Genomic DNA, 26,220 nt, shown 5'->3' on the forward strand with positions numbered 1-26,220 from the left:
CATGCTCAGCCATGCTCAACTTGGCGCACTTTATGTATATAAGACCCGTATTCACTCTGGTCGTGAGAATTACTTCCGAATACGGCAAGTCTCGTATCGGGCACTTGGGGATCGACTGAACACCGCCCCGGATGCGAAGTATATAATTTCAGGGGGAATCCAGGCAAAGGGCTTCAGTTATAGCCTTCAAGACATTGTCAATACTTCATTTGATTATGCTTAAACTGTTTATATTATACCTCTTTGCTAGCATTGCCAGCGCTGCACCTGGCACAAGTCATTGCCGCTGCCGACCACATGAACGCTGCTGGCCATCTAAGCAGAAATGGTCTAGCTTGAACGACACGATACAAGGAAACCTTATTGCTGTAAGGCCCGTCGCGTCGGTTTGCCATGCGGCAGAGTTTGATCAAACAGCATGTAAGGATGTCATGAACAACTGGTCTGACTCCACCTGGCGAGCTGCTCAGCCCGGTGCTGGACAGTGGGAGAATTGGGAGGCTTGGCCAGAGCGACACCAAACCTGCTATATAAAGTCAGCCCAGAATACAACCTGCGGTCAGGGTCGTATTTCGTTGTACTCTGCGAAGGTACAGACGGCTTCGCATGTTCAGAAGGCCGTGCAGTTTGCGAGTACACATAACCTTCGACTTGCCATTAAGAATTCTGGTCATGACTTCCTAGGTCGTTCAACAGCCCCAGGGTCATTGCAGATTTTGACCAATGGTATGAAGGATATCAAGTTTGTTGGCAACTTTATGCCGATTGGTGCGCCGAAGGGCAAGGGTGAAGGCAAAGCAGTCACTCTGTCGGCGGGCGTCAACCTTGCCGAACTTTACAAAGCAGTGGCAGAGCATAATGTGACTGTCATTGCGGGTGCTTCACACACCGTTGGTGCGGCTGGGGGGTATATTCAAGGTGGAGGTCATTCACCTTTTGGTGCCTGGAAGGGACTGGCATCTGACAATGTCCTTGAGTTCGAAGTTGTAACGGCTGATGTGAGTCAAACCCTCAAACTCCATAGCACCAAGATGGACAAGTAGCTGACCACTAGTTTAGGGAAATCTCGTCACAGCAAACGCATATCAGAATAGTGACCTGTTCTGGGCCCTGCGAGGTGGCGGCGGAGGAACATTTGGAGTTGTGGTTAATGTTACTGTTCGGACGTTTCCAGAAGTCCCAGTCATAGTCGCCAATGTCAACATCACAACATCCGCAGGGGACCCTCAATTCTGGAACGCCCTCACCGAGTGGCACGCAGCACTTCCAGGCCTCAACAACGCCGGTGGTTCTGGGTACTATTTCGGAATCCCTGACATGCCTCTCAATGCGACGATCAGCGTTTCCAGCGTCATATCGTTGCTTATGTTCCCTGAACACACCGACACAAGCGCAATTGACAGACTGTATGCCCCATTGGTGAAAAGCCTGCAATCAATGCCTGGTGTGACTGTCCAGTATGGGGCCTTCGGTTTACCCACCATGAACTCAACGATTCAAACAATGCTCTTGGAAGGTAATGCCGACACCACAGGTGGAATGACAACGCTGGTATCCCGTCTGTATTCCAGGGACCTCTTCCTATCCGAAGACGGACCGAGTCGACTGTCCAAGACGTGGAGTAGTCTCAGATTTGATCCCGGAGAAACATTCATCGGTCATGTGGTTGCAGGGGGTGCAGTCGCAGCCAATGGCAACAAGATTGACAGTGCTGTTAACCCGGCTTGGAGGAAGGCCGTTGTTCACCTGCTGTATTCAAGAAGCTGGAATGCCACCACAACACTTGCACAGCAGCATGCCATTATTAAGAATGCCACAGAGGTTGAAATTCCTCTCATTCGTTCGGTCGAGGGCGAGGACCAGATGGGTGCTTATCTCAACGAGGCGCATCCTTATGAGCCTGGTTTCCAGAGGTCGTTTTGGGGAGACAACTATCCTCGTTTGTATACCCTCAAGCAGAAATGGGATCCGAAGGGGCTTTTCATTGCTCGGAAAGGAGTAGGTAGTGAAGACTGGGATGATGCGGGGTTGTGTTTGAGCAACTAAGTCAACGATTTAGTTACCGAGTATATATACAACAGGGGTCATAACTGTATATACAGTGCCATGAAGTATTGGACAGTCTCTACAAAGCCTCAAAGCGAGTAACTATGCCGTTTCAGGCGTTGTTTTCGCCCTTCTGGGGCTCTCTTTTTTCACCTTTCTTCGCCCATTTCCGAGCGCCTCGGGTTCATTATGTAGATTGTCTAAAGGTGGGGAATGTGGATGGACTATGACCCCTTTTGTACATGTTGTCTAGGCAGGTAAATAGCTGCAGTATCTGCGATTGACCAGATTGCAAAGTAGAAATACATCGATGCATGCTTTTATTCAATGAGGGGTATTTAATTATGCACAGTTGTCGAGATGAATTTGGTGGCGTCCGTCAGCCCTAAGGCTTCCAAGCTTGTGTCAGGCAATTTGGAGCGGGGTTCAGCAGTATAAAACGGCTTAAGTCGCAAACTCTTGGGGGCCAATCCGTTTCGACATTCGGTACTCACGCCCGAAGGTGCATTGTGTCGTGTTGGCCGTAACCCCATAGGAATGCGAGGCATTCGGATTTTGGTTTTTTGCTCGACAGCATTGCCGGTGCATTTGACGCAACCCAGTGCCGGTCTCGGTAGACAGGATTCGATGACGAACGGCAATCACTCTGATGCTCAGTGAGCCAGGTCTGTTATTTAATGTCGGACGTGTCCGGTTCATTTCTTCGCCTGGAAAACGGGCTGCTGCTCCATCGTCTGCGAAATGAAGCTTCGGAGGGCAGACCACCGACCGGCCGTGGGATTCGACTCAGTTTGGGCAGCTGGAGTTGACGAGATGGTTGACATGTCTGCCATGTTCTTGTTGAAACGCTCCCGCTCTGTTTTCTCCATGTTCTCTCGGCGCTTCATGGCCCCCGGCTTGTGTCGCAGGGTCTTCTGCTTGATGATATTGGCTTGACTGGCGGCATCATTGGCTTCCTCTGCTTCGGGCAGGGCATCGGCCAGAGATTCGAGATTGGCGACCAATTTCTTGTGTGCGCGTCGACGCTTTGGGGTCTTTTGGGAATCCTTCTCGATCTTCGACACGAGGGCGGCGTGTTTGATCTGCCGCTTGTCCCGCTTGGTGGTCCGGAAATCTTCACCGAACGCAGATGAGACTCTCCCCGAAGGCTTCGCGGGCTTAGCAGTCTTCGCCATTTTGGATTTGCGGATAGGAGCCTGTGGACGATAATTAACCGGGAAGTGGAACAGACGAATCAATGCAGCTTACCATTTGCCATGTGAGATCTACCCAGACGAAAAACGGGAAAAGCGAACTGCCCGTGTCTCTCCAAATCTGTTCACCGCCCGCTCCACCCTCCCCACCGTTTTTTTCAGGAACTCAACGCTGTTTGGCTCAACCTCATCTCTAGTGCAAAACCACAAGGAGAAGAACGTGTCTGTGACGTTATCCTGCTGAGTGATTTATTACTTTCCGGGTGACGATCCACATACTTTTCGACGCACTTCCTCTGACATCAGTTTGCCTTATCGAACCGGGAAAGGTTGGACTCATTGGGTGACTTGTATGGAGATTCGTTCCAGTCCCAACCTACGTCGGATTTCCTTTCCTCACTTCTGTACCATTGTTATACCGAGGTCGCCGCTAGCCACCCGGTCCCAAACTCCCCGATTCATTCCACCCCGTCTGCCCCCGGCTCCTCTACCTTTTAAGTCCACTATTCCCGGCCCTCTGACCCGTCGATCATTTGTTATCTCTACACACAACATGGGTTCTATCGGTCCATTCCAGCGCAAGCACAAGCTCGCCGTGGTGGGCTCCGGCAACTGGTAAGGATCAAAAACTCTTCTCTGGGATGCAGTCCGGACTAACACTAGTCCTCGTGCAGGGGTACCGCCATTGCGAAGATTGTCGCCGAAAATGCTGCCAGCAACCCGGATCTCTTCGAAGAGACGGTGGAGATGTGGGTGTACGAGGAGACTGTTGAGGTCCCCAAGGACTCGAAGAACTATGATCCCTCATACGCCGGTCCTCAAAAGCTGACCGAGGTGATTAACCGTACCCATGAAAATGTCAAATACCTTGCAGGAGTTCAGTTGCCAGTCAACTTGCACGCCAACCCGTCTCTGGAGGATGCGGTTAAAGACGGCACCATTCTCGTTTTCAACCTGCCCCATCAGTTCATCATCAAGACCTGCGAGCAGATCAGGGGTAAGATCCTGCCTTACGCCCGTGGTATCTCTTGTATCAAGGGTGTCGACGTCAACGAATCTGGTATCAACCTCTTCTCCGAGACCATTGGCAAGACCCTTGGCATCTACTGTGGTGCTCTTTCTGGTGCCAACATTGCCAATGAGGTTGCCAGGGAGAAGTGGTCCGAGACCAGCGTTGCCTACGACCCCCCACACATGGACTCCAAGGCGCCTACTCCCCAGCGTTCGCCTTCCTCCTCCCAGACCAACCTTGTGGAGTTCCAGCACAAGGATGTCTCCGGAAAGATCTCAGATACCAAGCTGCAGGCCCTGCCATCAGCCTACCCACCTATCGACCATGCCGTCCTCAAGGCTGTCTTCCACCGCCCATACTTCCACGTCCGTGTGGTCAACGATGTCGCTGGTGTGTCTATCAGTGGCGCTCTCAAGAACGTTGTTGCTCTGGCCGCTGGCTGGGTTGTCGGCATGGGCTGGGGTGACAACGCCAAGGCTGCTGTCATGCGTGTTGGTCTGATGGAGATGGTTAAGTTCGGTGACCAGTTCTTCAGCGCCACCATTGACCAGCGCACCTTCACCGACGAAAGTGCCGGTGTGGCTGATTTGATCACTAGCTGCAGCGGTGGCCGTAACTTCCGGTGTGCCATGCACAGCGTTGAACGCAACCTTCCCATCGAGGAGATTGAGAAGACCGAGCTCAATGGCCAGAAGCTGCAGGGTACCCTGACTGCTTACGAGGTCAACAGCTTCCTCAAGAACCAAGGCATGGAGGACCAGTTCCCTCTGTTCACTGCTGTTTACCGTAAGTGCCCTCCACCCTTGATACTCAGATCTAAGCTAACAATATGCAGGTATCTTGGAAGGAACCATGAAGGTTGAGGATATTCCTAACTTCATTGAGCGGTAAAATCCCTATTCAGGTCTTTCGTTCTTGTTTGTGTTGTTAATTAAACAATTTTGGCCCCGACAGCCCCCTTCAGGCCCGTACTCCGACTTCTACTCAAAATTCGCATGGTGATGATGGCGCTCGGTTCACTGCTGCAAGATTATGATTTGGGCCAGGTTCGGCTTTGGACATTATAGACTTTCATGACCTGTACTTATGAACTTCATGTATCGATTTACTCTAGACATCTGATTGGAATGTTATTGAACTACCGCGAGTTTACCCCCATATAGTTATCTCCATGTAGTCTATTCCCTGTCACCAGCTTTCGCCCTCACTGTACGGTCAATCCTAATATAGAAAACGTAGTGTTTGACCACTAGCCTATTTCAGGGGGAAGGGGGGCGAAACGTAAGGGTTAAACTAGTTGACAGACGGTATCACCTCGACCTGTCTACATACATCACGTGCTGATGCACGTATCTAGTTATGCCAAGAGGAAGATATGGTCTACATGAAACATTCGATCTATTTGACGGAACCGGTCATGGCCCCTGATCGTTCGTGAAACAACGGCCCTGGTCAATCCTCGACAGTTTTGGATTGTGGATCCGCAGTTCAAACATGCTACAAAGATTCTAACTAACTGATGAGAAGCTGTCAGGCCCGCATTCCCTCGATATAACATATAAATACGTAGTAGCTAGCCATAGCTATCTCTCATCTCTTTCTTCATCTCGTTTTGCATATCTTTCCATTTCTTTCCTTTCTTTTGTTTTCCTTTTGTCCGTCGTTTCTACATCGATGCACAGATCTATTCTATTATCTGCCCTGGCGGCAGGCATGTCCAACGCCTATACAGTCACCGTTTCAGAGCTTTTGATGTTCAAGAACATCGATCCAATTGTATTGCCCGGGCAATACAACAGTCATATGCACAGCATCTTTGGATCAGATGCAATCACAGTCAACACCACCAAGTCATCCGAGCTCCAGAAAGGCTGCTCAACAACTGTGAATCCGAATGACTTTTCAGCATACTGTAAGTCCATGAATCCCTCAAAGCATCATACACAAACAGCTGGCTGACTTAGTACAATATCAGGGGTTCCAACATTATACCTTGTACAAGATGAAGACAACACCCACATCCCAATCACACCAATGCGCTTCAGCGCATACTACGAGGGGCTAGAATCAGCCGAAATAGCCATCCCCCAAGACTATAAAGACGTAGCAGGCAATGCATCGGCAACATCCCAAGAGCACGTCGAGAAAAGCGCCGGAATCAGCTGGTTCTGCGAAGGCGACGATACAGACGAGGACAAGGATGACGCTGCCTTCCCGACGAAAACATGCTCAACCCACCTGCAGACACTCCTCCTCTTCCATGACTGCGTCAACCCGGATACCCTGGAATCTGCATACTCAGGAAACCCACAGGTAAATAGTGGATACGGGGAAAATTGGTGTCCAGCTGGTATGTCGCGTATGCCTCAGCTGCGCTTCTCTATCCGATATGATTTGCGCAGTTTGCTTCCTGATGGCTGGTCTGGGCCTCCTCCTTTAGCACTTGCTTGTGGGACTTCTTATTGCTCGCATGGTGATTTCATCAATGGGTGGTTGCCTGAGGCTGCGGAGAATATGTTACTGTCGCCTTCTAAGCGGGAGTATTTCGCTGTGGATGGGCCGCTGGGTGGTGCGAGTGATGGGTCCGTTTGTGGTGCTGAGAATGCGCGGGATAGGGATCTCACGCATGGCACGAGTGATTATGTTGAGAGTTTGAAGATGATGAGCAGTGGGAGTATGAAGAAGACCAGGAGACATATGAGACATCGCCGGGCTTAGCGGGATATTCATTAAGCGCCATTTGTGATTTATTCTCAATCAACCTAGTTAGGATTAAACAATGAACTTAGACATCTATTGTTTAAAGGTTTAACAGAGTTGTTAATTTCTTGTTCGTCTTGTTCGGCATATCAACAACATTGCGATCTGCTTTCAAAAGGTGAAGATAGGGGAGCATGTTAAGTATACTTACGTTCAGAAACAAGTTACTACATACTGTAAATAAAATCTCGATAAAGGTCTAAAATAAATCAATCGCTTGTCTAAAGCTCCTCAAAGACGTCGACAACCAGTCTTAGCAGTAGGAGTTGCACTAGCAGGGTTCTAGGATTGCCCTTGGCAAGCCTAGTCTCTTGCCTAGAGTTGGATATAGCTAACTAGAGCTGGCGGGGACTATCATCTTAAACAGGGCATTGTCTCGCATTGGCACCACCTAGTGGTTCAGGTTCCCCATAAATGGTTACTTTCAGCATTAGATGCGCCACATTTTCGAAATAAAATTGCCAAGTGAGTATACTTCAATCAAGAATGTAAGTTTTACGTGTATCAAATGTGTCATGAAGTAGAATATTATTCGCTAAATGACCATAAGGATAAGTTATCATCGTAGCATAAAACTCAGACAGGGTATAATGAACAACAAGAAAATATTAACCACATAAGAAACAGAGGTCGTTGGACAATTGAATGAGAACTTAACGAAATTAGCTCTTTGGTGCAAAGAGCTGGGCCTTTGCGCTAGCGGTGGCCTTGGTCTTCTCAGAAGACTGAGGGTGTTAATGCGCTCTGCGAGAGGCGTCCTTAAGTGCGTGAGGGGATTGTGGGAAGTCCCCAGCGGATTGGGTCGTTGGTCGGGGGGTAGGATTTGAAGACCTGTGTGAAGCGTTGATCTCAGCCAGGATAGCTGCTCGGTCAACCTTGAATCTTTCGTAGAATTTTTAAACCCATAGTTGATAGTTATGTGACCCCATTCATCCCATCGTTTTTTTGACGCTGATATCTTGTAACGTTCGGATGTGATGGCGCTGAAATTCCGAAATCGGGCCATGGTGAGCTTGGCCACGCCTGCCAGTATCTCGATGAGGTGACCCGCATCATGCTCTGACTTGTCTTTGATTGCCAAGTCGTTCTCTGTGAGGCTTCCATAATGAAGGGGTGGAAGTGCGAGTACTGTGCTTGTTTCATTTTCAAGGCAGCTGAAAAATTCCAGACTAGATGCGTTGAACACTTGAGTGTCAGAGACTAGGTTGTTTTTCACGATCAAACTGTGGATAAGCAGCAAGCTGTTTTGGGGTGTCTTTGGTTAGAACGTGATTCGAAAGAGCGCCAACGGGGGATTAAACATACATATCATGGTCTTCTGAGTAAACCTCATCATTGAGCCTTCTCTTTATCCATTCAAGAATTCCAGGGAAGAAAACAAGCTTCCAGTATCTGGGCTTGCCTCTATGGCGCCGGTAAATCCAGCGAAGAGTGATAGCAACCTCGAGGAGGTTGCTCATCACATCTTCGGTGAGAAGAATCATGCCAGTACCTTGGGGAAAGATCCGTTGGGCATAACTGCCGGATACAGTGGATTCCGGGTCAGGGAATCCCGGGGCAATCATTTCCAGTGGGCGAGAGACGCGAACGATCCAGAAACTGAAGGTTTTCTTGTTCACAAGGGCGATAGGTGGCTGCAACGATTCGTATTCAAGGAACGACTCGTGGAACTGTAATGATAGTTAGCCGTTCCAGCTCCCTTCAATATTCTGGTGTCGAAAAACATACAATAGCCACCCCTTGATTGGGGTCATTCACAAATGAGGCCCAATGATTTGGTGTTTGGTTTGTGAAAATAATGACTCCCTGTTCTACGTATACCGCCTTTATGTATTCCAAGTCGAGTATGGCCTCCTGATTATCCAGAGGAAAGTGAAGATAAAATTTCCCTGCCCTCGATATCTTCCCGTTTTCATCAATTATGGCAAGATCATCTGGATTGAGTCTCGCCTTCGTGATATGTTCACGCAGGGCATTCGCTAGGGCTGTGGCCAGGTCGTCTGTGCCTCTAACCGAAACATCCAAGTCACCTTTTGGGCTGATCGATGTAGATTGATCTTGCCCACCCGCACGTACGGGTAAAAGCAGATCGCGACATCGTCGAGGGCCTAGAGCGACTATCGGCAAAAGGTTTTCGCATGCGGTGAGAAGGATGGGGACTCCACTTGGTGCATCAGAAATGTGACCCTTTCTAATCCAACTGGACCATTGGGGATTTTGGGAGTAGCGAGATGAGGCAACATAGGTAAATCTGCCCCCATGCTGCGGATAGTAGATAGCCACAAGTTCATTTTCGCGCAGATGTTCTGCCATTTGGAGCAGTTGGCTGTTGGTCCCATTGAAGCCCTCAATCCATCCAGTACTCCTAACGACCTGATTTTCAATTAGTCAGTCAGCGATATAACTCCTGATACAGTACAGTACACTGAAGACTCACCGTGGGTTTAAATTGTTCAGATGGCGTGGGTTGATGCAACTGAGCGAATTCACTAGTCGTGCACAAATGTTCAAAGTAAACCTGAAGTTCCCGATCTCCAGGGGGCTTATTCCGGGTCAGATCTCGAGACTCTGCTGGCATGCCACAGACCCTTGTGGATCCAATGAACTTCTTATCTGGTCCAAAGGACATCGTCATTAGAGCCTCTTTAGGGTTGAACCACAACCCATTCGAAATTTTGCAGGCATTGGGTCCTGGAATGCGTCTGGGCATTTGGGTAAGCTGAGATTCCATAGAGAGATCATCTGAATTTGGTGCTCTAAGGCGAGGATCTGTAGAATTAGGAACTCGTGAATTGGGTGCTGGAGTGCGTCTGGGCAATTGGGCAAGCTGCGATTCCGTGGAGTGATCACCCGAACTTGGTGGTCCTGGGCGAGAATCTGCAGGACTGGCAGCTCGAGCATCGACCCTGGAGTTCTCCACAACGACCGTGGCGTTGGACCGCTTTGCCACGAGAGATAAATCAGGAGACCGGGAACGAGCACGAGGCCTGGTTGGACTATCCCGCCGAGAGTAGGCTGACGAAGGTCGGTTATCGCCTTGGTCCAGAGAGCGACGCGACCGTGACAGCCCAAGCCTATCACGAATAGTCTGCGCACGGGGCCCACTGGAACTTTTGACTGAGTCTTCTGTTGGAAGCGATGGACCGGAACGCCTGGCTGTCCTCCCGGGTGGAGGTGGGGAGTTGAGACCTGTGGTGAATGACAATGTGCTGAGATCTATATCGGCTCTTCCTGTCCTCTCCGAGTATTGAGAAGGTCTCATTAGATCCAGCTTTGTGACATCTGGGGCTCTTTCTCCAAAAATGTGTGAACGATACCCGGCTTTGGCCGCTCTCCCCCCTGTTGCAAATCCCGACGGTGCCGGTCTGGGCGTTTGAATTGCCGGAGCTGGTGGCTCTCGAGGTATCTCAAGCCTCCGCCTCTTGGTCCTGCTGTCCACAGCTTTGGTCAGACTTGCATATGGCGACTTATCCGCCTGCCCAATGGGCGCATCTGACGTTTGAAGCCCCCGTTTGGGCAAGGGTTGGTTTGCTCCCGACTTTTTGGGAGTTGGAGATATATTTTGTGAAACAACCCGTGTTGACGGTGCGGCCTTCGTGGCCAAAGGGGGTGTTTTTGGTTCGTGGGTTGGTTTGCGGGGATCAACGAGACCTCGAGAGGATGATACTCCCGAGATGCGCTTTTCTCGTCTCTGCCGCCGGTCCTCACGAAATTCATTTATTGCCGCGCAATGCCTTTCCCACGACTCAAAGTCGAAGGGCTGCTGCTTTCCTGACGCGATGTCCTTCTTCTTCCTTTCCCAATCCTCCAGGGTCTCCTCTTCATCATTAAACATATTGACGGGTTCCCATGTGGCTCGTTCGGCAGGATAATCAGCCCACTTGACAAGGTATTGAGTTTGACCTTCAAATACACGCTCCATGTAAATCGTCTCGACGTAGTACGACTTGTCCTCATCCTGGTCACTGTCACCTGAAGATGCCAGAGAATCCAACTCCCCATCAGGGTCGTTGTCGGACGTGTCATTCATCACGTCATCAGACGCCATGGCAATACCACAGATTCATCGGATACATCAGCAATAGTCAAATGGCCAGGCTGAATGCCAATTTGGTGATGCTGCTAGTGTGTAGACTAACAGCCTGGAATGAAAAGTTGCGTAACAAAAGGACAGAGCAGTGCAGTGGACAGAGTCCAGGGTGGGATGGGAGGAGAGAGGATGAAAGAGGAATAGAAGAGGAAATAGAAACAAAAGAGTCGAACGTGAAGCCCAAGTAATGAGTCAAGCTAAGTGCCGATCTGGCGATGCTGCTAGCGTGTAGAGCAACAGCCTGGAGCAACGGCCTAAATGAAACTTGAGCCACGAAATGACAGAGCACTGTAGTGGACAAGGTCCAAAGATGAAATGTGAGGAAGGAGAAAAGAGAGAGGAGAAGATAAAAGAGAAAGAAAAGAGGAAAGAAAGTGTCAACGTGAAATTCAAGCAATGAGCCAATTTGGCCGATCAGGTGATTCTGGTAGCATTTTAGGCTGTTGCCAGACAGTTTGACATGAAAACTTATGTAACAAAAGGACAGAGCAATTCACTGGACAAAGTCCAAACATGAAGCTGAAGCTATCGACTTATATTGCCGATAGCACAGACCGCCCGCGATAAAACCCAGATCACATGATCCGCTAAGACGGGCTCGGCATTAAGGAGAGGCCAAAGACATCACTCCTCTACTAATTCTCATTGCTTTTTGTGTGTGCTCCCCTTTATTTGCTTCTGCCTGCAGGCTTAGTGCTGACGTATCTACTTCACTCTCAAGTCCTTCTTTCTAGTCTTCACCTGTCCCGCCACCTTTACCCTTCAATATCACCCCTCGGGCTTGAGCTAGATCACATTCAAAATGGCCAACGACGAATATGACGTGAGTTGACTCAGACTATTTTGTCTCTTGTATCAACATACTGATGATATTCCCACATAGTTCCTATTCAAAGGTAACGTTGCCACCTTATGCTGATGCCCGCCTTCCTATTATCCGCCCCTTGTCCCGAATATCGCGAGACTGACAGTGGACATATTGTTGTGGTGAATAGTGGTGCTTATCGGAGACTCTGGTGTTGGTAAATCCAACCTGTTGAGTCGTTTCACCCGCAACGAGTTCAACTTGGACTCCAAGTCAACGATCGGTGTGGAGTTCGCGACCCGTTCTATTCAAGTCGACTCGAAGACAATCAAGGCACAGATCTGGGATACCGCTGGTCAGGAGCGCTACCGTGCCATTACCTCTGCCTACTACCGCGGCGCTGTCGGTGCCCTCCTCGTGTACGATATCAGCAAGCACCAGACCTACGAGAATGTCAACCGGTGGTTGAAGGAGCTGCGGGACCACGCCGACTCCAACATTGTTATCATGCTTGTCGGAAACAAGAGCGATTTACGCCACCTGCGTGCGGTCCCTACTGAGGAGGCCAAGCAGTTCGCTAGTGCGTTCCCAGATAATATGCAGTCTTGAATATGTGGCTGACAACCAACAGGCGAGAACAACCTCTCATTCATTGAAACCTCCGCCCTCGATGCCAGCAATGTTGAGCTGGCCTTCCAAAACATCCTCACAGGTAGGTGGCCTGTTCCCCCAATTGTTGCCTTCCAGTTCTCACCCTTCCAGAAATCTACCGCATCGTTTCCAGCAAGGCCCTCGACTCCGGTGAGGGTGGCTCTAACCAGGTCGGCGACCGCCGTCCCGTCATCGACTTCACCCCGCAGGACACCGAGCAGAAGCAGGGCTGCTGCTAGTTTCACTCTTCGCGAGGACGACGCACCGACCGCCACGACTCTTCTTTTTGCGATGTGATATTGAGATGGTCTTGATCTGTGCTGGAGTCTGGAATTCGACGGCTACAAAGATGATACACAGGCGGGATCTGGTAGAGAAACTATTTGGGAAGATAGGGGTCTTCAAGAACTGATGTACCCGGCTGTTGGTTCCCTTCTCCCGCTTTCTTTTTTTCTTTTGTTAACTTCTTTCTCGTCGTCAACGAAATTGATCCCCTTTTTTTACCTTTTTGCGCGACCGGTGTGCTTCGTTTGTTTCTACGTTGTGTCGCCGCAGTTTGCTGGTGCAATGAACTTGGGCGTCTACCATTGCGGCTGCATGTTTTTTGTACGAAAGTTCCGAAAATCAGTATATTCTTTCCCGTACTTTCTGGTAGTCTGATGGAAATGATGTGTTCCTAGAGCTGAAGATTGGGCCCACATGCTCCACATGGCAATTTACTTGTCCGGCCTGGCCTTTTATAGTGCGGTATTAATAATTAGCGCCTATAGAGCAGGGCCTGGGAGGGTAGATCGTCATTTATGGCAAGATCAACAGGGGGCTGATATCTTCGGAGAACAAATCAGGTGTAGTCATGAACCCCTATACGACGATGTCCACGCTGTCTGGGCTATCAATTACCTGTTAGGTCAAGAAAAGAACACATATGGACCCGCAGATGGAAAACTCCAGAACGAAACAAATACACAAAGTTAACACTAGCCACATAACGTTATGTCTAATCAAGCACTATGCCCATGTCACGATCAAGAACTGCCGACCGCAACTCTCCAGCATCGAGACCGCGCTCATTCATGACATACTCCAACGTATCACCAAATGTCTCGCCATTATCGCGGAACCAATCACCCAGGGAACATACATACTCTTCCACCTGCTCCTTCAAGAGAGCATGATCGCGCAACCATAAAATCTGACCAGGATCAAGCTTCATCATGTCCTGTATGATGTAGTAATGCGGGATCTCGTCTCCCCAGCCCTCAGAGCCCGGGTCATGGGAAAGATCATTGCGAAACCGAGACCTGTATTTGGCTGGCGAGTCGGTGAAATTGCTCGGGTGGGCAACATGGAAATATTGCTGCAGTGAAGACCCCGGGGCTTTTCCAAACGATGACTGATTCTCCGATGAGAACGTATTTGACGGTGGAGGATAATTCAGATGGATGTTGAACGAGAGCTGATGATTGCTCTCTGGATAACGCTTACGGAACTTGCGTTGAATAGTCCCATTGCTAGGACAGATATGGTTCTGCACAACGTCACTCATGACAAGACGAAGGTCTTCGATCTCGGCCAGCTCCTGGGTCGACCAGTTATGGAGTAGCTGAGCCCGTTCCAAGACTACATGGCGAATATTGCGAGAATGCCGGTCATAAGCACGAGAATGGAATGCACTGTGGTATAACCATAATCGATACACCGCACGGCGCACACGCAATCGCTCTTGATCGGTGAGAGAGCGGCGATTCTCATAGTCAGCTTTCCACTTCTTGAATGGGAAGACGGTCTCCCATTTCTGTGCCACCAGGCCAATCTGGATGACTTGTTTCAGGAGGGCATCAGACATAGACACATGTCGGATTTGATGAGCTGGCTGGCTGTCATTTTGCGTCACCACTTGGATGATATCATTGAGGGGGCCGAATTGGGTCTCGGCGACATTGGCTAGGATTTGCTGTTTGTTTGACGATTTGAAAACGCGATGGAGTCGACGACAGCTTGCCGATAAGTTGAAAACATCAGAGACTGAGTCGCACGATCGAAATATTTGGAGCAGAAGCTCCGTTGCAAGATGTTCAACTTTCATGATGGTCTATGTTGATTCTGCCCATTAGAATGACTCACAAGGGGGATTAAACCATATATTGTGACGATTTACCTTTAGAGGTTCTTTGTAGGATGGTAGATTTTGATGGAAGGATAAGAGAAGATCTCTCAAGATCTAGGTTTGGATCAGATTGGACAGTGTCGTTGCGAATTGATGTAACAACAGTCGCGTGTAGGTTGGGCCTATAGGAGATGTACCCCACCGTTGGGGCTGGTGAAAACAACAGACATGGATTGAAGCGCAGGCATATTGAGATAGTGACCTTCTTCCAGCCACAGAGGGCTATTCAGCGAAATCGATGCCATGATAGATGGTGTCAAAAGTGGACCGGGATGAATGGGGGTTATGTTAGCGGGTCGCGATCTTTTATATGGAGCTTAGCTAATCTCGCCCCTTGCATCCAATGATCAACTACTTCTCAAACGCAAAGGCTTGAGATCGTTTGGAACTAGCGAAATGCACTGCAGAGAAGGATGGAAATAATCAACTTTTGAAATTAACCAGGATGAGACATTGCCCCGACGCCTTAACGGACCATGATGAGAGCGTCGCATCAAATATACACATGTAGTCGAAACATCATCCCGAGGGATATCAAGTCTAGAAACAGCACGACGAAACAAAAACACAGACCCCTTATGCAAATAGCTTCCTTGTGTCCAAGGCATCCTGCTTCCGCTCAGAGTTGTCGGACAGACCCAGACCAGAGCGCTTTGCCACCCGGTCGGTCTGGACATCTCGGCGCTGGGAGTAGCGACCAGCCTTGCCCATGCGGACCTCACGACGGACCTGGTTGGGACTGACGTATTCCTTGTTCTCGTAGATAACCGGTCCACCGAAGCTGCCCTCCAGAATGACAATGGGGGTCAAGACGAAACGGGGACCGATCTCGACCAGGGAAACCTCGGGCTGACCGTCCTTACCCTTGGGTGCGGCCTTGGTCTCCTCGCCTTCCTTCTTGCCAGATTCTGACTCGCGGATCTCGTAAACGCGAATCCAAATCTTGCCATCCACGCCGAAGATACCGATAATACGATCGACGAAAGGCTTCATGCCTCGGACACCACGCTTGGGGACACAGAAAACTCCCCGCAACATCTCTCGGACAAGCGCCCGGTATTCACTGCCAGCAACGCCCATATCGGGGCCTTGTTCGTCGAATGATCGGTCAAACACGACCAGGCCGCGACCACCCTTGAGGCAGTTTCCTGCGAATCCTGCGCCAAGCTCTCCCATTGTGTGCAAGTTGTTGAGGTGGAACTTAATTGTGGGTCCGTTAGGAGGACGTGACAGCCAGAGGTAGAGATCCTGGCCATTCTTCTTGGCCTCGAGAAAGAAGATGACATTGCATGAGTGCAGGTCGGCGAGGGAGTTCAGGAGGAGGTTGTAGCCGGCGGTCTTCTTTTTCGTATCGAGCTTGGTCTCTTTGTGGGTGTGAGGAAGGAGGCTGCAGATATCTGACATCAAGTGACGGTGGCTGAAAGCAATTGTCACGGATCAGTAAAACGATTCAGTGTTCTTCTCAAAGCGCGATGTCCTTACCGATATGAAGCACCTCTCGAAGTTAGAATGAGTACCCGGGTCTTAGGCATAAATCCAGAGGCAAGTTGCTTCTTTGCCTCCTCGATTTCCTCATCATCTTCTTCCTCCTCGCTATCGGTGGTGTCGTCCTCCGCAGCGAGAAGCTCCTCCATCTCAATGTCCTCATCGTCCAGCTCCTCCATTGGCTGCTGAGCCTTCTTCTTTGAGACAGTCTTGTAAACAGCGGCCATGGCGACTGCAATTTGTGTGAAATTTGGATTGAAATAGATCGTGCAAAACTAGCCCGAAATCGAAAAGTTGATGGCAGAATATTTTTTGTTCGTCACCGCCATTGGAGATCGAAGATCACGTGCTGCGTAGGAAGTTTTCCTGCCTGCCCATCTGCCGCTTGTCACCGCCTGCAGGTCTTCGACGAGATTAACGTCCCATGCCTATTCACTTATGTGGGCCTATTGCCCTCAAAAATGTATGAATATTCTGGTTTTCTTGACATCTGTAAGATACCCGATACTGCTTTGGATCTATGTGAGATTAAAGTACTTCGATGGTGCAACACTAAAGTTTCATGATTACTATTTGCTCCCGAGAATATATCGTCGTCCAGCAGTTGGGCTGAACACAAATCAAATGTTATTCCGAGTACAAATCTAAAGCTTTATACTACAGAATAGCTCCACCACTATGGAGGCTAAACGTGACCGCTCAATATAATTGAGAGTCCAATGCTCTATGTAGATATGAAAACCCTTCCTGTGTCACCTTGAGACCTGCAAGGTAGTTTGCAAATTTAAGCCTTCTTTCAAAGTCCCAATCCTTGCCGCGGTAAATTAGGCCATATAGAATCCCTGCAATGAAGGTATCTCCAGCTCCGATAGTGCTATACATAGTTTATTAGTATGGCTGTCTATAATATGATGTCCTTATGACTTACTCTGCAATCCGCATGTTTCCCTCAGTATATGCCGGGACATGAAGTATATCGCCAGTCCGTTTTTCAAATGCGGCAGCACCGGCGTCTCCCCAAGTGCAAAATAGCAACGATCTGTATGAATGAGGGTTATCAAATTGCATTTCTCAAAGACATCCACGTATGCGAAGTTGCAGCTTACGCTTGGCATGCTTTCAATGATTGAAGTTTCAAACATTCCTGGGCAGAAGTATATCCGTTGTTCTGCTTGGCCATTAGACGTGCCTTTGAAGACGCCACAAACAAATGATCTCACCTGCGCCCAGCCTTTTGAATAGAACACAACATCTGCTGTCCCAGCAAGTTCCTGCAAGCCGGGCCGCCCTGGCTTTTCCACCTCAACACTGATTCGGGCTCCAGGGAATTGGTCGCGTATATATTTAATGCATTCAGTTGTCACGTCTGGCATACGACCCTTTTTGAATTTTTAGTACCCAATGTGACTGATCGAGATCAATGAAGACCACCCAGTATATACCGAACATACCTCAAAGTGAAACCAGGGCTGACCAGATATCTTACGCAGATCCTCGACTGCAATTATGAATTCCTCAAGAATCATGTCCGGCAGCTCATTATGATTGACAATTGTTCTGCTGCCAGTGTTTTGGCTCTTGATGATATAGCTGGACGCTGGCTCGTTGAATTGTTCTCGATAAATACAGCGGTCCAACTGGACGTGATCACCAAGACCTGTTTTAATCAGCTGAGATGCTGCCGACGATCTGGAAGGGAGAACAGTGATTAGATTCAAAGATGACTCGTCGTTGAATGGTCCGCATGGTACTAATTGCGCTAGAACCTCGAGTGTGTTTGGGCAATTCCCTCCCCGACGACGATCAATAGTTGAAGCCCGAAGCTTCTCATCTTCACTGGGGTAATGAGGCACTCTGATAAGTGTTAAATTACTAAATTCCTGGTGAAGTAGGGCAGAAACTGACGTTAAAATTGTATCGAAATAGCATGCTCCTGTGGCTACAAGAGTCATAATGGGAGCTCTGATATGTCTAAGCAGCGCTTGGCCTTGGCTCAAGGTATCAACAAGCTGTCGATAGAGCCATCTAGGAAAATATGTGGGGCATCACGTGATATACACGGACAGATCACGTGCCAATGTCAAACGTGGAACGGATGGCAAAAACGATCCTCTATCAATAAGTTTAACCCTTACTTTTGCAACCACCCCACCGAAATAACCTAGTGGTAGTTAACTGTGTTCGGATATCGTGCAGAGAGAGCTCGGGTTCGACCCGAACCTTGAGCTCCCGGTGGGGATTTATTTTATTTTATTGTTTTCCCTTTTCAGCACACCACGTCACGTGATACTATATGGGTGGAGCCGTACCTCCTAATCGAGATGGAAAACAACCTCGTCTAATCAACAAGTTTAACCCTTACTTATGCAGATTCCCTCGGGTCCAACATGTCTATTATTCCCGTACCCACCACCATCTAATGAGATCTTTTTCCCTATGATTACTTGGAAAGCTAGCTGGTAGGACTAAAGAATTCCTATGGTTCTATTCGTAAATAGCAAAGAAGTGGAAAATAGGTGACAACAGATAGAAATAAGGTGACCAAAGATAAGCAAACATAATAAATCGAAAGATAGCGGAAACAATGTAAGAAACAGTATGTTATGGAGGTGCTTATATCTGGTATGATTTATTTCTATGTGAACGGGCGAGGCTCTCTAGATTAAGTATAAGTTAGAGATAGCCCGAATACACTATAGATGGCACTGTAGATCGTCCGGGTGCCCTGAAACGTTAATATTATAGTTTCATGGTTGTTTAGGTACGTTTAATAGCATGCCTATTAAGTGAAAAATGGCAGATGCTTTCTGCCATCTCTTATATCACTGCTCGTGGTTTGCTTTGACATAACAGCTATTTGCTAGGTTGCAAAGCTCCTAAAAGCGACCGTAGACACGCAAAACACTACGGATGTGATTTAGTGAGGTTTTATAGAGTCTAGTGTTTTCCTACAGACCTTTTTGTTGACTTACAACTATCAATCTATTGATGCGGATAGACTAGGGCAATCATCGACACGTGGGAGCACCTGCCTATCCATACTTTAATACGACTACCTCCATCCTGGACGGGCTTTATGCCTCTCAATGGTCAAATTTGAAAGGAAGTGCTACACAATAGAACAACTCAGAGGTCTCTTTCTCTTAATTCATCATTCAATGGCATGCTTCGTTGCGATATCCCACTAGAGGTATACAAAGAAGCAAGCAGGCTACCGTGGTGAAGAAGACAAAGCATCTCGCAGGTACATTATTGGAGCCATGAGGAGTATTAAGTGCAGATATTGCGAATTCCTTTGATACAATACAAAGCAACCACAGATGTATTCAACAAACATTTTGTATGTTCAAATAATTAGTAAATCTTCAGTCTGTTATATATTTGGCGTAATGTTCATCAAGTATTAGTTCCATTCTCATAGTATCCTCCAATCACTAGAATAATCTGCAAAGATGGGCCAGCGTCATAAGGTCTTAGAGACTGACAACCCAACCGCAAAATTTCTCTACACTATCATCAAGCAATTAGACTTGAAATCGGTGAGCTTCCGCCAACATATCGCTCTAGTATTCAAGAACAGTTCTAATCACCTCAAGGGGTATAGATCAACTGGAATCGTGTTGCCTCCGATCTTGAGATATCCAATGGTCATGCTGCTCGCATGCGATATTCCCGCTTTCGACAACAGATGGATGGAACTTCAGGGGTGACCAGGGCAAAAGAAAGTCGAAGAAAGGCAAAACAGTGGAACCCCAGCCGGAAAAGCAAGCAGTTTCCCCGATGGATCTATCTATGATGCCCAAGATGGAGCCCATGGACTCATCTTTGCACAGCACTCCGTTTTTCAAAAGCGAGCCGAGAATCCAAGGGTACCCAGGCATGCAGGAGTTTGCGAATTATCCTCCCCAGTCAATTTCCGACAACAGTATACCGTCGTACCTCTACCTGCCACAAGACTTTGCATCAAGGGGGTTCCAATATGCGTCGAGAATGCCATCTGGGCTACCATTGGTCAGCTCGGGGACATCTTCCATGAACCCATACGGATCACCAGATATTTCAACCAGCTATCCATATGCATTGACAAGAGGACAAGCAGGCTTTGACACGCAGGATTTTGGAATGCAGCTGCCCTTATCTAGCTTTGGTCCAACCATCAGTTGGGAGCCCCGGCCGTCTTCTCATGAGGTTCTTCAGATCGTGAAACTCGAAGAAGGGCAATCGAGTAAGGCGGGAGCCTTGGATCTCGACGATCAATTTAACAAACTGCCCATTCAACCCGCGGACCGTTCCATGGACGACATTATTGATCTTCCTGACCACCACACTCAATATCCCATTCAACGCCCCGCTCAAAGCTTTACCAACCCTCAAATCAACCCAACTGCTCACCACCAAGCTCAAAGCATTGTTGATCGCTACCCTGACCACGCTCAACAGCAGACCCAAAACACCACTGATCCCCACGCTCAACATCCCAGTCAGCGCCCCGCCCAAAACCAGAATAATCGTCACGTCGATCTATCCGCTCAACTCCTGGCTCATCAGATGGCTGATCACAATCCTCATCTCGTTCAAGAGCAGGCCGAGGAAATCGGTGACAATCGGGTTGACACCCCAGATCAACGCCAAACTCAACCTAAGGCTCAAAATCCGGCTCCAAGTCCTGTCAAACACTCAGTTGACCGGTCCGCTCAGACACCTGATCCGCGACCTGTTGAGATTTCCGTTCCAATAACCTCTCAACAGCCTCTTCTGGAGCTTGCTCAGCCTGTCCAGCAACCCGTTCAGCAGCATATTCAACAGACTGCTCAGACACCAGACCAGAATTCCACCCTGAAACTAGCTCAGTACCCACTTCAACAACCCGTCCAGCAGCCCGTTCAAACACCCACTCAAGAACCTGCTCGAAAACCTGCTCAAAACCCTGCTGCTCAAGAAATCGACGATGGGCAAATTGACTACCCCTTCCGGTACACAGTGCAACAGTCAGCCCAAAACGCTGTAGGCGAGCCTGTTGATAACCTCGTTGATTGCCGGAGCGATGAGTCCAACTATCAGCCATGTCAGCTAACAGAGCAAGGACCGACAGAACAGAGGGCAGTCGTCCAACTTGAGACAACCCAAGATTGAGCAAGCCTCGGAGACTTAGGAGACTCAGATGTGGTTCAAGGCGCAGCAGATTCGGTATTTCTATGATTATTAAGGGATATGGTTCACTAACAGATCATTGAGTATGATAATCCCTTGCTGCGACAAATTTACTTTTTCTTTCTTTTTCTTTCTTTTGGAAAAGCTAGATCGTTCTTCGTCGTACTCCATCTTTTATGCAATAGAATGCCATGTTCTCTAATTATCGGCTATTTCTATCCAATAAGGTTGAGCGTCTACAGGTAGCATTCACTTGAGGCTGGTAAATTATAACTGGACTAAAGGTCAGTGCTAAAGTTTGTGAAGATATGAACGCCAATGAAAAGCTTTGGAAAGTGGGAGGGGCCAAATTCAAAAAATTGAAGCAGGAACCAGGCAGTCCTGCTGAGAAACAATGCTACTACTCCCCAAGCTGTAATATATTCCCACCGTATGCACATGAGAGACCCAAACTCATATCCTGGCCTGTTGTTGGCGGGTACCAATTGACGCTAGCTTTCTTTTCTCTGCGGATGGAGGATGGGAGGAGGGTATTTTCGTTCGAATCTGAGGATCAAATGAAGGCAAGCTATGTTTTGATATTTTCCCGTTGTCCTCAATTATGGCAAGGTCATCCGGGTCTAGGTCCAATTTCGTTAAGTGTCCACGCAGCTGATGCATTATGTCTGTGGTTGTCTAGACTGTGTCTCCAAAGGGAGTTAGAGTATCCAAGCCACCCTTACCTGGCTCGAATGCCAGCTGGCATGAACCAGTTTGTAACAACAGTAAAACACAAAAAATCACCAAGAATGAGCAGGGTCACAAAGAAAGCGCATGTCGTGCGTAGGGCAAGAATGCAAACCGAAAAACCCTTAGTACTTATTATCACCCTCAGATTCTTCAGTGATATCTGGTAGAGAAGATTGACGTCGGCCTGCCACCATGGAAATCTCCGGATCAGGCCCGTATTGTTCGAAGAGGGCATGCAGGCAGTCCTGGCTGCGAGTTGTCAGTATCGTATTGGGGTACGTAGATAGAGCGATGAGGATAGTGCGTACTACTCGGCCTTGCTCATGTCGCAAAGAGCATTGGCGACGGGCTCATGGACGAGCTGATAGACGGAGCGTATCAGCATGTATACCAATTATATAGTCGTGGAGTAGGACCCGCCGCGAGGGAAAGGGCCTACGGGCTTGCACGACAAGCTTTAACAATGTGATTGCATGATGAGAAACGATTGTAACGATAGGAAACGATTGCCACGATGCGAGGCGAGACGATAGTAGGTGAAACGATTCACTTTAAGCAAAACGACTGGACGGTGTAAAACGAAAGGAAACGAGGCGAAGCGAAAGGACCCGAAGTGAAAAGCGATGCGAAACGATTGCACGAGGCAAAACGAAACAATGCCATTGCACGATGCGGCGGATGGTGTCACCGACCTTGAGCTCAGGGGAGAAATAAATGCAGTTTAGCAGGAACTGGAGGTCTGCCTTCCCCAAGGGAGACATCTTACTGGCCACTCTGAGATTCAGGGTCAGAAAGAAAGGCTTTAGGAGAGTTTAAGCTCGTGAGGCAATTAAGACGAGAGGGAAAGAAGAAGATATGAAAGTGCAAAGAGGAAGAAGCACACCTAGGGATCAGGGCAAGCAAACAAAGGAGGTCTGATCTCTGAAGCAAGTATGTCATGCCAATAAATAATGTCTCTAGGGTATCGATGCAAACAAATCCTAAGGTACAAATGGTATATGCTGAGACGTGTTGAAATATCAGCCATAAAGCTAAAGAATGTAACGAATATCAAATGGGTATCCTAGACATAAAACAGTCGCGATCCGACTTCTACAAACCTGGAGCTAAGCCAGGATGACGAGAGGTGTCATGAGACAACACGAGTATCAAAGCTCAAAAAGAGAAAAGAGAAAAGAAAGGTCCCCCACCGGGAGCTCCGCAGCGAGTGCTAAAACCCGAACTCGGGCTCAACACGGTATGGGTTGACCTAAACAGTAACTGTCGTGTTTCACCACTAGATAATCTCAGCGGGATAAGGGTTAAACTTGTTGATAGAGAGCTGCTTTCCATTTCCGGTTAGGAACGTGGATACCTGATCAACCAGGTTGGCTACCTGGTTTCTGCCTTGACTTGCTGCGTCGATCAAAGAAAATGCGGCAATGCTCACAATATGGATATCATGAAAAGATAAAAACAGAGGCTAGAACCGCGCCTATGCTTCTATTAGTTAGCATCAGATGTCTGCCATGACGGATTCGACGATCTTTCGCTGGTAGCTGGATAAAGCCCGGTCCTTTTTCTGCATCTGTGCCCGGAGCTTCGAGTAACGCTGTTTCCAGGTCGCTTCGGACACAGGATAATTGAGATCATCATCCTCATCCAGATCAGGGTCCGCCACGCTGCTGCTGTTGTCGATCGTGTGATGACCAGAAGCCATGCCTGTACTTTCAAGGCCGGCTGTACCCATAGTCTCGATACTACGGTCAATGTTTCCAAGTGTAATTTGCATCGAGAACTGGCCAGAAGTTTTGTGATCGTGGGAGATGGAGTAATTGAAACCAGCTGCATCTCTGCTTCCATCGGAGTTTGTCATGGCACGTTCAATCCTCACCACCATGGAACCTGGATTGCTACCAGGGAACCCAAAGTGGTGTCCAACGCCAAGGTGAAAGGCCATGATCGAAGGAGGCATGTCAATTTGACTTTGTGAATACAATGTAGACAGATTGATCACCATCGCAGAGGCCAGTGCTTCAGTCTCATCGTGGGTGAGAGGAACACCCCGTCCGATCAGTCTGGCATGTGTGAGTTCGGCAGAGAGCGCGCGGACTATGTCGTCCATGGCAGGACTGGATGCGGTATTCATATTGTTTTGGTCGCCCGAAGAAGGCATTCGATTAATAGTACCAGCATTCGTATTATTCGTAGTATGATATTGCTGACGATCATTAGCTGCCTCGGCCCCTGAGATAATTGCGCCATTGACACCATTGACTACCAGTCTCGGAGGAGTAGCAAGTCGGACTGGTGCCCCGGAGTGTAGTGGAACTTGCAATTGAAGTTTGCTGGGCCTTCCTTGTGTAATTGGAGTCGGTGTTTGATTATAAGGTGGGGTTTGAAAAGATTGAGGGGGATTCGAATCAAGCCCAGGAGGAGAGGTTTGAGTACCAGTGTTAGGAATCTGTGACGATTCTCGACTGGGATTGACCTGGAAGGTAGAGAAGGAGCCTGAAGTCGGGCCTTTGTTTGGAGGCCTGCCTCGGCCTTTTCCAGCAGACAGACCACTGCTGCTTGGCCAAGCGGATGAGACAGCCGGACCGTGTCGTCTTCTTGTACGGGTCTTCTCACCGGTCGACGGGGTCACAGCGGATCGAGGCTCAGCAGACATGAGAACATCCGATGGTAGATGGCTTCTTGGTATGATAGCGGATTGAGGATAGTTAGCAGGGGACGCCTCCCGCTCTGGCAGTCTCCAGCGAATATCTTGATTAGACTGATCTGGTCCTTGGGCTGTCACCCCACTTTGGAAAGAAGAGGCAGCCGTGATCCATGGATCATTGGATTCCATGTCGTCTGGAAATGCACTGAATGGAATTGCGCTCTGCGGGAACGTGACGGAGTGCGCCGGGAAGTTACCGTGCTGGAGGGTGCCCACTGTTGTATCAAGTTGAGGCCGCTTTGTCGCTTTGTCCTCGTCGAGCTCCCTATCCTCGGCTCTTTTTCTACCCCGTTTTGGCTTCCACTGGGGTACAAGTGCCCTGAGCGCGAGGTCTTCCTCTAGCGGTACACCATCGCGAGAATCACTGACAAAAGGACCAGATGGCGGAAGGTTGGTGTAATATGGATGATGTAGATTCAAGCAATAGTTGAAGAATCCGTCGACATGCATAGCACGCATCCAACGCTGGGAAATGTTAGCAGAAAGGTAATACAGGCTTCAAGGGTACACCAACTTTGAGTCGAACAGAGTACTGTTGAACCTTCTGTGTACTCTGCTTCTTTTCCATGGACGGTGGTTCCACACCTAATTGAATTGCCAACTCAATCCAAGTCTTTAATTCACCATTTTCCTTCTTGCGAATCAGTTCAAAAAGTGCAAAGACGCTAAAGCTTTTGCCGTCACTTCGTGGCGGAGTACGAAACGTTTTCCTTAGTTCCGATGTGTCGACGGTTGAGGGAACATTGGGATTGCAATACAGAATAAACATGACATAGGCATCATCGATAGTATCGTCAGTAACATCCCGCGATGGAAGAACACGGGTATCAGCATGATCGGTTGGATCCTTCATCGGTTGATGCCGTTGAGGTCCAAATACTGGTGGAGACATGGATGGCCCTGAGCGAGTAGTTGACGATTGGGGGATGGCAGAACGTATGCCCCTCGGCGAAGACTGTAAACTTCTCGGTGTTTCCCTTCGCTGTAATGGAGGGGAATTGTTGACATCTAGTTGACTGCGAGTACTCCCTAGAGAAGAGGCACTCTGGAGTGTTGATTCCAAGGTCGGGGGATATCGCGCATATTGCTGGACAACCATCGGCGGCCCTCCAAGCTCACGGGTTGAGCGATCACCCGAGTCCATCATCACAGAAAATGAGGTTTCCATGTGAAGATGTGGGACTGAAGGCCACGGAGCTCCTTCAATTGAAGTGCAAGGCTGGACAGGTAAGACAAAGAATCATCAGAATCTTGCACAGCACATCGTCATGATCGGATCAGAAATGGTATATGTATGACCAAGACACGGAGTAAGGCAACTCTGCAGAATCCAGGAGGTTTCCCCTCGAGGTGGCTGGAAGCGCCCATCCTTAAAGCTCAAGCTGAGTTCTATTTTAGGGCCATCTAGTGCTCCCTAATCAGGACTAGCG

General features: G+C 48.7%; 12 protein-coding genes across 12 annotated transcripts; 5 read left to right on the plus strand and 7 right to left on the minus strand.

The window, feature by feature from the left end:
- Positions 1-215: 215 nt before the first annotated feature.
- Positions 216-2,134, plus strand: N7446_003757 (FAD-dependent oxidoreductase; the record flags this gene model as incomplete). Its single annotated transcript, XM_058512506.1, has 2 exons — positions 216-998; positions 1,060-2,134. The coding sequence occupies 2 exons, from the start codon at positions 216-218 to the stop codon at positions 2,044-2,046; spliced, it is 1,770 nt and encodes a 589-aa protein (XP_058373835.1). The 3' UTR covers positions 2,047-2,134.
- A 607-nt stretch (positions 2,135-2,741) lies between these two features.
- Positions 2,742-3,221, minus strand: N7446_003758 (FAM207/SLX9 family protein; the record flags this gene model as incomplete). The annotated part of the gene is made up of 1 exon (XM_058512507.1): positions 2,742-3,221. The coding sequence occupies one exon, from the start codon at positions 3,219-3,221 to the stop codon at positions 2,742-2,744; it is 480 nt and encodes a 159-aa protein (XP_058373836.1).
- Positions 3,222-3,792: 571 nt separating this feature from the next.
- N7446_003759 (glycerol-3-phosphate dehydrogenase family protein) lies at positions 3,793-5,287 on the plus strand (the record flags this gene model as incomplete). The annotated part of the gene is made up of 4 exons (XM_058512508.1): positions 3,793-3,854; positions 3,914-5,037; positions 5,087-5,138; positions 5,206-5,287. 4 exons carry the CDS (start codon positions 3,793-3,795, stop codon positions 5,285-5,287), a joined length of 1,320 nt encoding a protein of 439 aa, XP_058373837.1.
- Positions 5,288-5,802: 515 nt separating this feature from the next.
- On the plus strand, positions 5,803-6,969 carry N7446_003760 (DUF1996 domain-containing protein; the record flags this gene model as incomplete). The annotated part of the gene is made up of 2 exons (XM_058512509.1): positions 5,803-6,163; positions 6,227-6,969. Exons 1-2 carry the CDS (start codon positions 5,926-5,928, stop codon positions 6,967-6,969), a joined length of 981 nt encoding a protein of 326 aa, XP_058373838.1. The 5' UTR covers positions 5,803-5,925.
- Positions 6,970-7,745: 776 nt separating this feature from the next.
- N7446_003761 (uncharacterized protein) lies at positions 7,746-11,586 on the minus strand (the record flags this gene model as incomplete). The annotated part of the gene is made up of 5 exons (XM_058512510.1): positions 9,449-11,586; positions 8,740-9,384; positions 8,317-8,681; positions 7,914-8,234; positions 7,746-7,842 (listed from the first exon to the last, which is right to left on the minus strand). The coding sequence occupies exons 1-5, from the start codon at positions 11,057-11,059 to the stop codon at positions 7,746-7,748; spliced, it is 3,039 nt and encodes a 1,012-aa protein (XP_058373839.1). The 5' UTR covers positions 11,060-11,586.
- A 317-nt stretch (positions 11,587-11,903) lies between these two features.
- On the plus strand, positions 11,904-12,796 carry N7446_003762 (Rab family GTPase; the record flags this gene model as incomplete). The annotated part of the gene is made up of 5 exons (XM_058512511.1): positions 11,904-11,924; positions 11,985-11,997; positions 12,097-12,486; positions 12,538-12,618; positions 12,669-12,796. 5 exons carry the CDS (start codon positions 11,904-11,906, stop codon positions 12,794-12,796), a joined length of 633 nt encoding a protein of 210 aa, XP_058373840.1.
- Positions 12,797-13,554: 758 nt separating this feature from the next.
- On the minus strand, positions 13,555-14,643 carry N7446_003763 (F-box protein; the record flags this gene model as incomplete). Its single annotated transcript, XM_058512512.1, has 1 exon — positions 13,555-14,643. The coding sequence occupies one exon, from the start codon at positions 14,641-14,643 to the stop codon at positions 13,555-13,557; it is 1,089 nt and encodes a 362-aa protein (XP_058373841.1).
- Positions 14,644-15,300: 657 nt separating this feature from the next.
- N7446_003764 (ribosome biogenesis protein BRX1) lies at positions 15,301-16,436 on the minus strand (the record flags this gene model as incomplete). The annotated part of the gene is made up of 2 exons (XM_058512513.1): positions 15,301-16,141; positions 16,207-16,436. The coding sequence occupies 2 exons, from the start codon at positions 16,434-16,436 to the stop codon at positions 15,301-15,303; spliced, it is 1,071 nt and encodes a 356-aa protein (XP_058373842.1).
- A 472-nt stretch (positions 16,437-16,908) lies between these two features.
- N7446_003765 (uncharacterized protein) lies at positions 16,909-18,161 on the minus strand (the record flags this gene model as incomplete). The annotated part of the gene is made up of 6 exons (XM_058512514.1): positions 16,909-17,083; positions 17,138-17,248; positions 17,316-17,377; positions 17,430-17,588; positions 17,661-18,063; positions 18,115-18,161. The coding sequence occupies 6 exons, from the start codon at positions 18,159-18,161 to the stop codon at positions 16,909-16,911; spliced, it is 957 nt and encodes a 318-aa protein (XP_058373843.1).
- Positions 18,162-19,661: 1,500 nt separating this feature from the next.
- Positions 19,662-21,342, plus strand: N7446_003766 (uncharacterized protein; the record flags this gene model as incomplete). Its single annotated transcript, XM_058512515.1, has 2 exons — positions 19,662-19,807; positions 19,914-21,342. The coding sequence occupies 2 exons, from the start codon at positions 19,662-19,664 to the stop codon at positions 21,340-21,342; spliced, it is 1,575 nt and encodes a 524-aa protein (XP_058373844.1).
- Positions 21,343-22,211: 869 nt separating this feature from the next.
- Positions 22,212-22,474, minus strand: N7446_003767 (uncharacterized protein; the record flags this gene model as incomplete). Its single annotated transcript, XM_058512516.1, has 2 exons — positions 22,212-22,338; positions 22,398-22,474. 2 exons carry the CDS (start codon positions 22,472-22,474, stop codon positions 22,212-22,214), a joined length of 204 nt encoding a protein of 67 aa, XP_058373845.1.
- Positions 22,475-23,584: 1,110 nt separating this feature from the next.
- Positions 23,585-25,958, minus strand: abp2 (putative ARS binding protein Abp2; the record flags this gene model as incomplete). The annotated part of the gene is made up of 2 exons (XM_058512517.1): positions 23,585-25,255; positions 25,305-25,958. The coding sequence occupies 2 exons, from the start codon at positions 25,956-25,958 to the stop codon at positions 23,585-23,587; spliced, it is 2,325 nt and encodes a 774-aa protein (XP_058373846.1).
- Positions 25,959-26,220: the final 262 nt, after the last annotated feature.

This window comes from Penicillium canescens (assembly GCF_028828765.1).
Source record: "Penicillium canescens strain IBT 15451 chromosome Unknown utg000003l_segment0_segment0, whole genome shotgun sequence".
NCBI classification, from domain to species: Eukaryota; Fungi; Ascomycota; class Eurotiomycetes; order Eurotiales; family Aspergillaceae; genus Penicillium; species Penicillium canescens.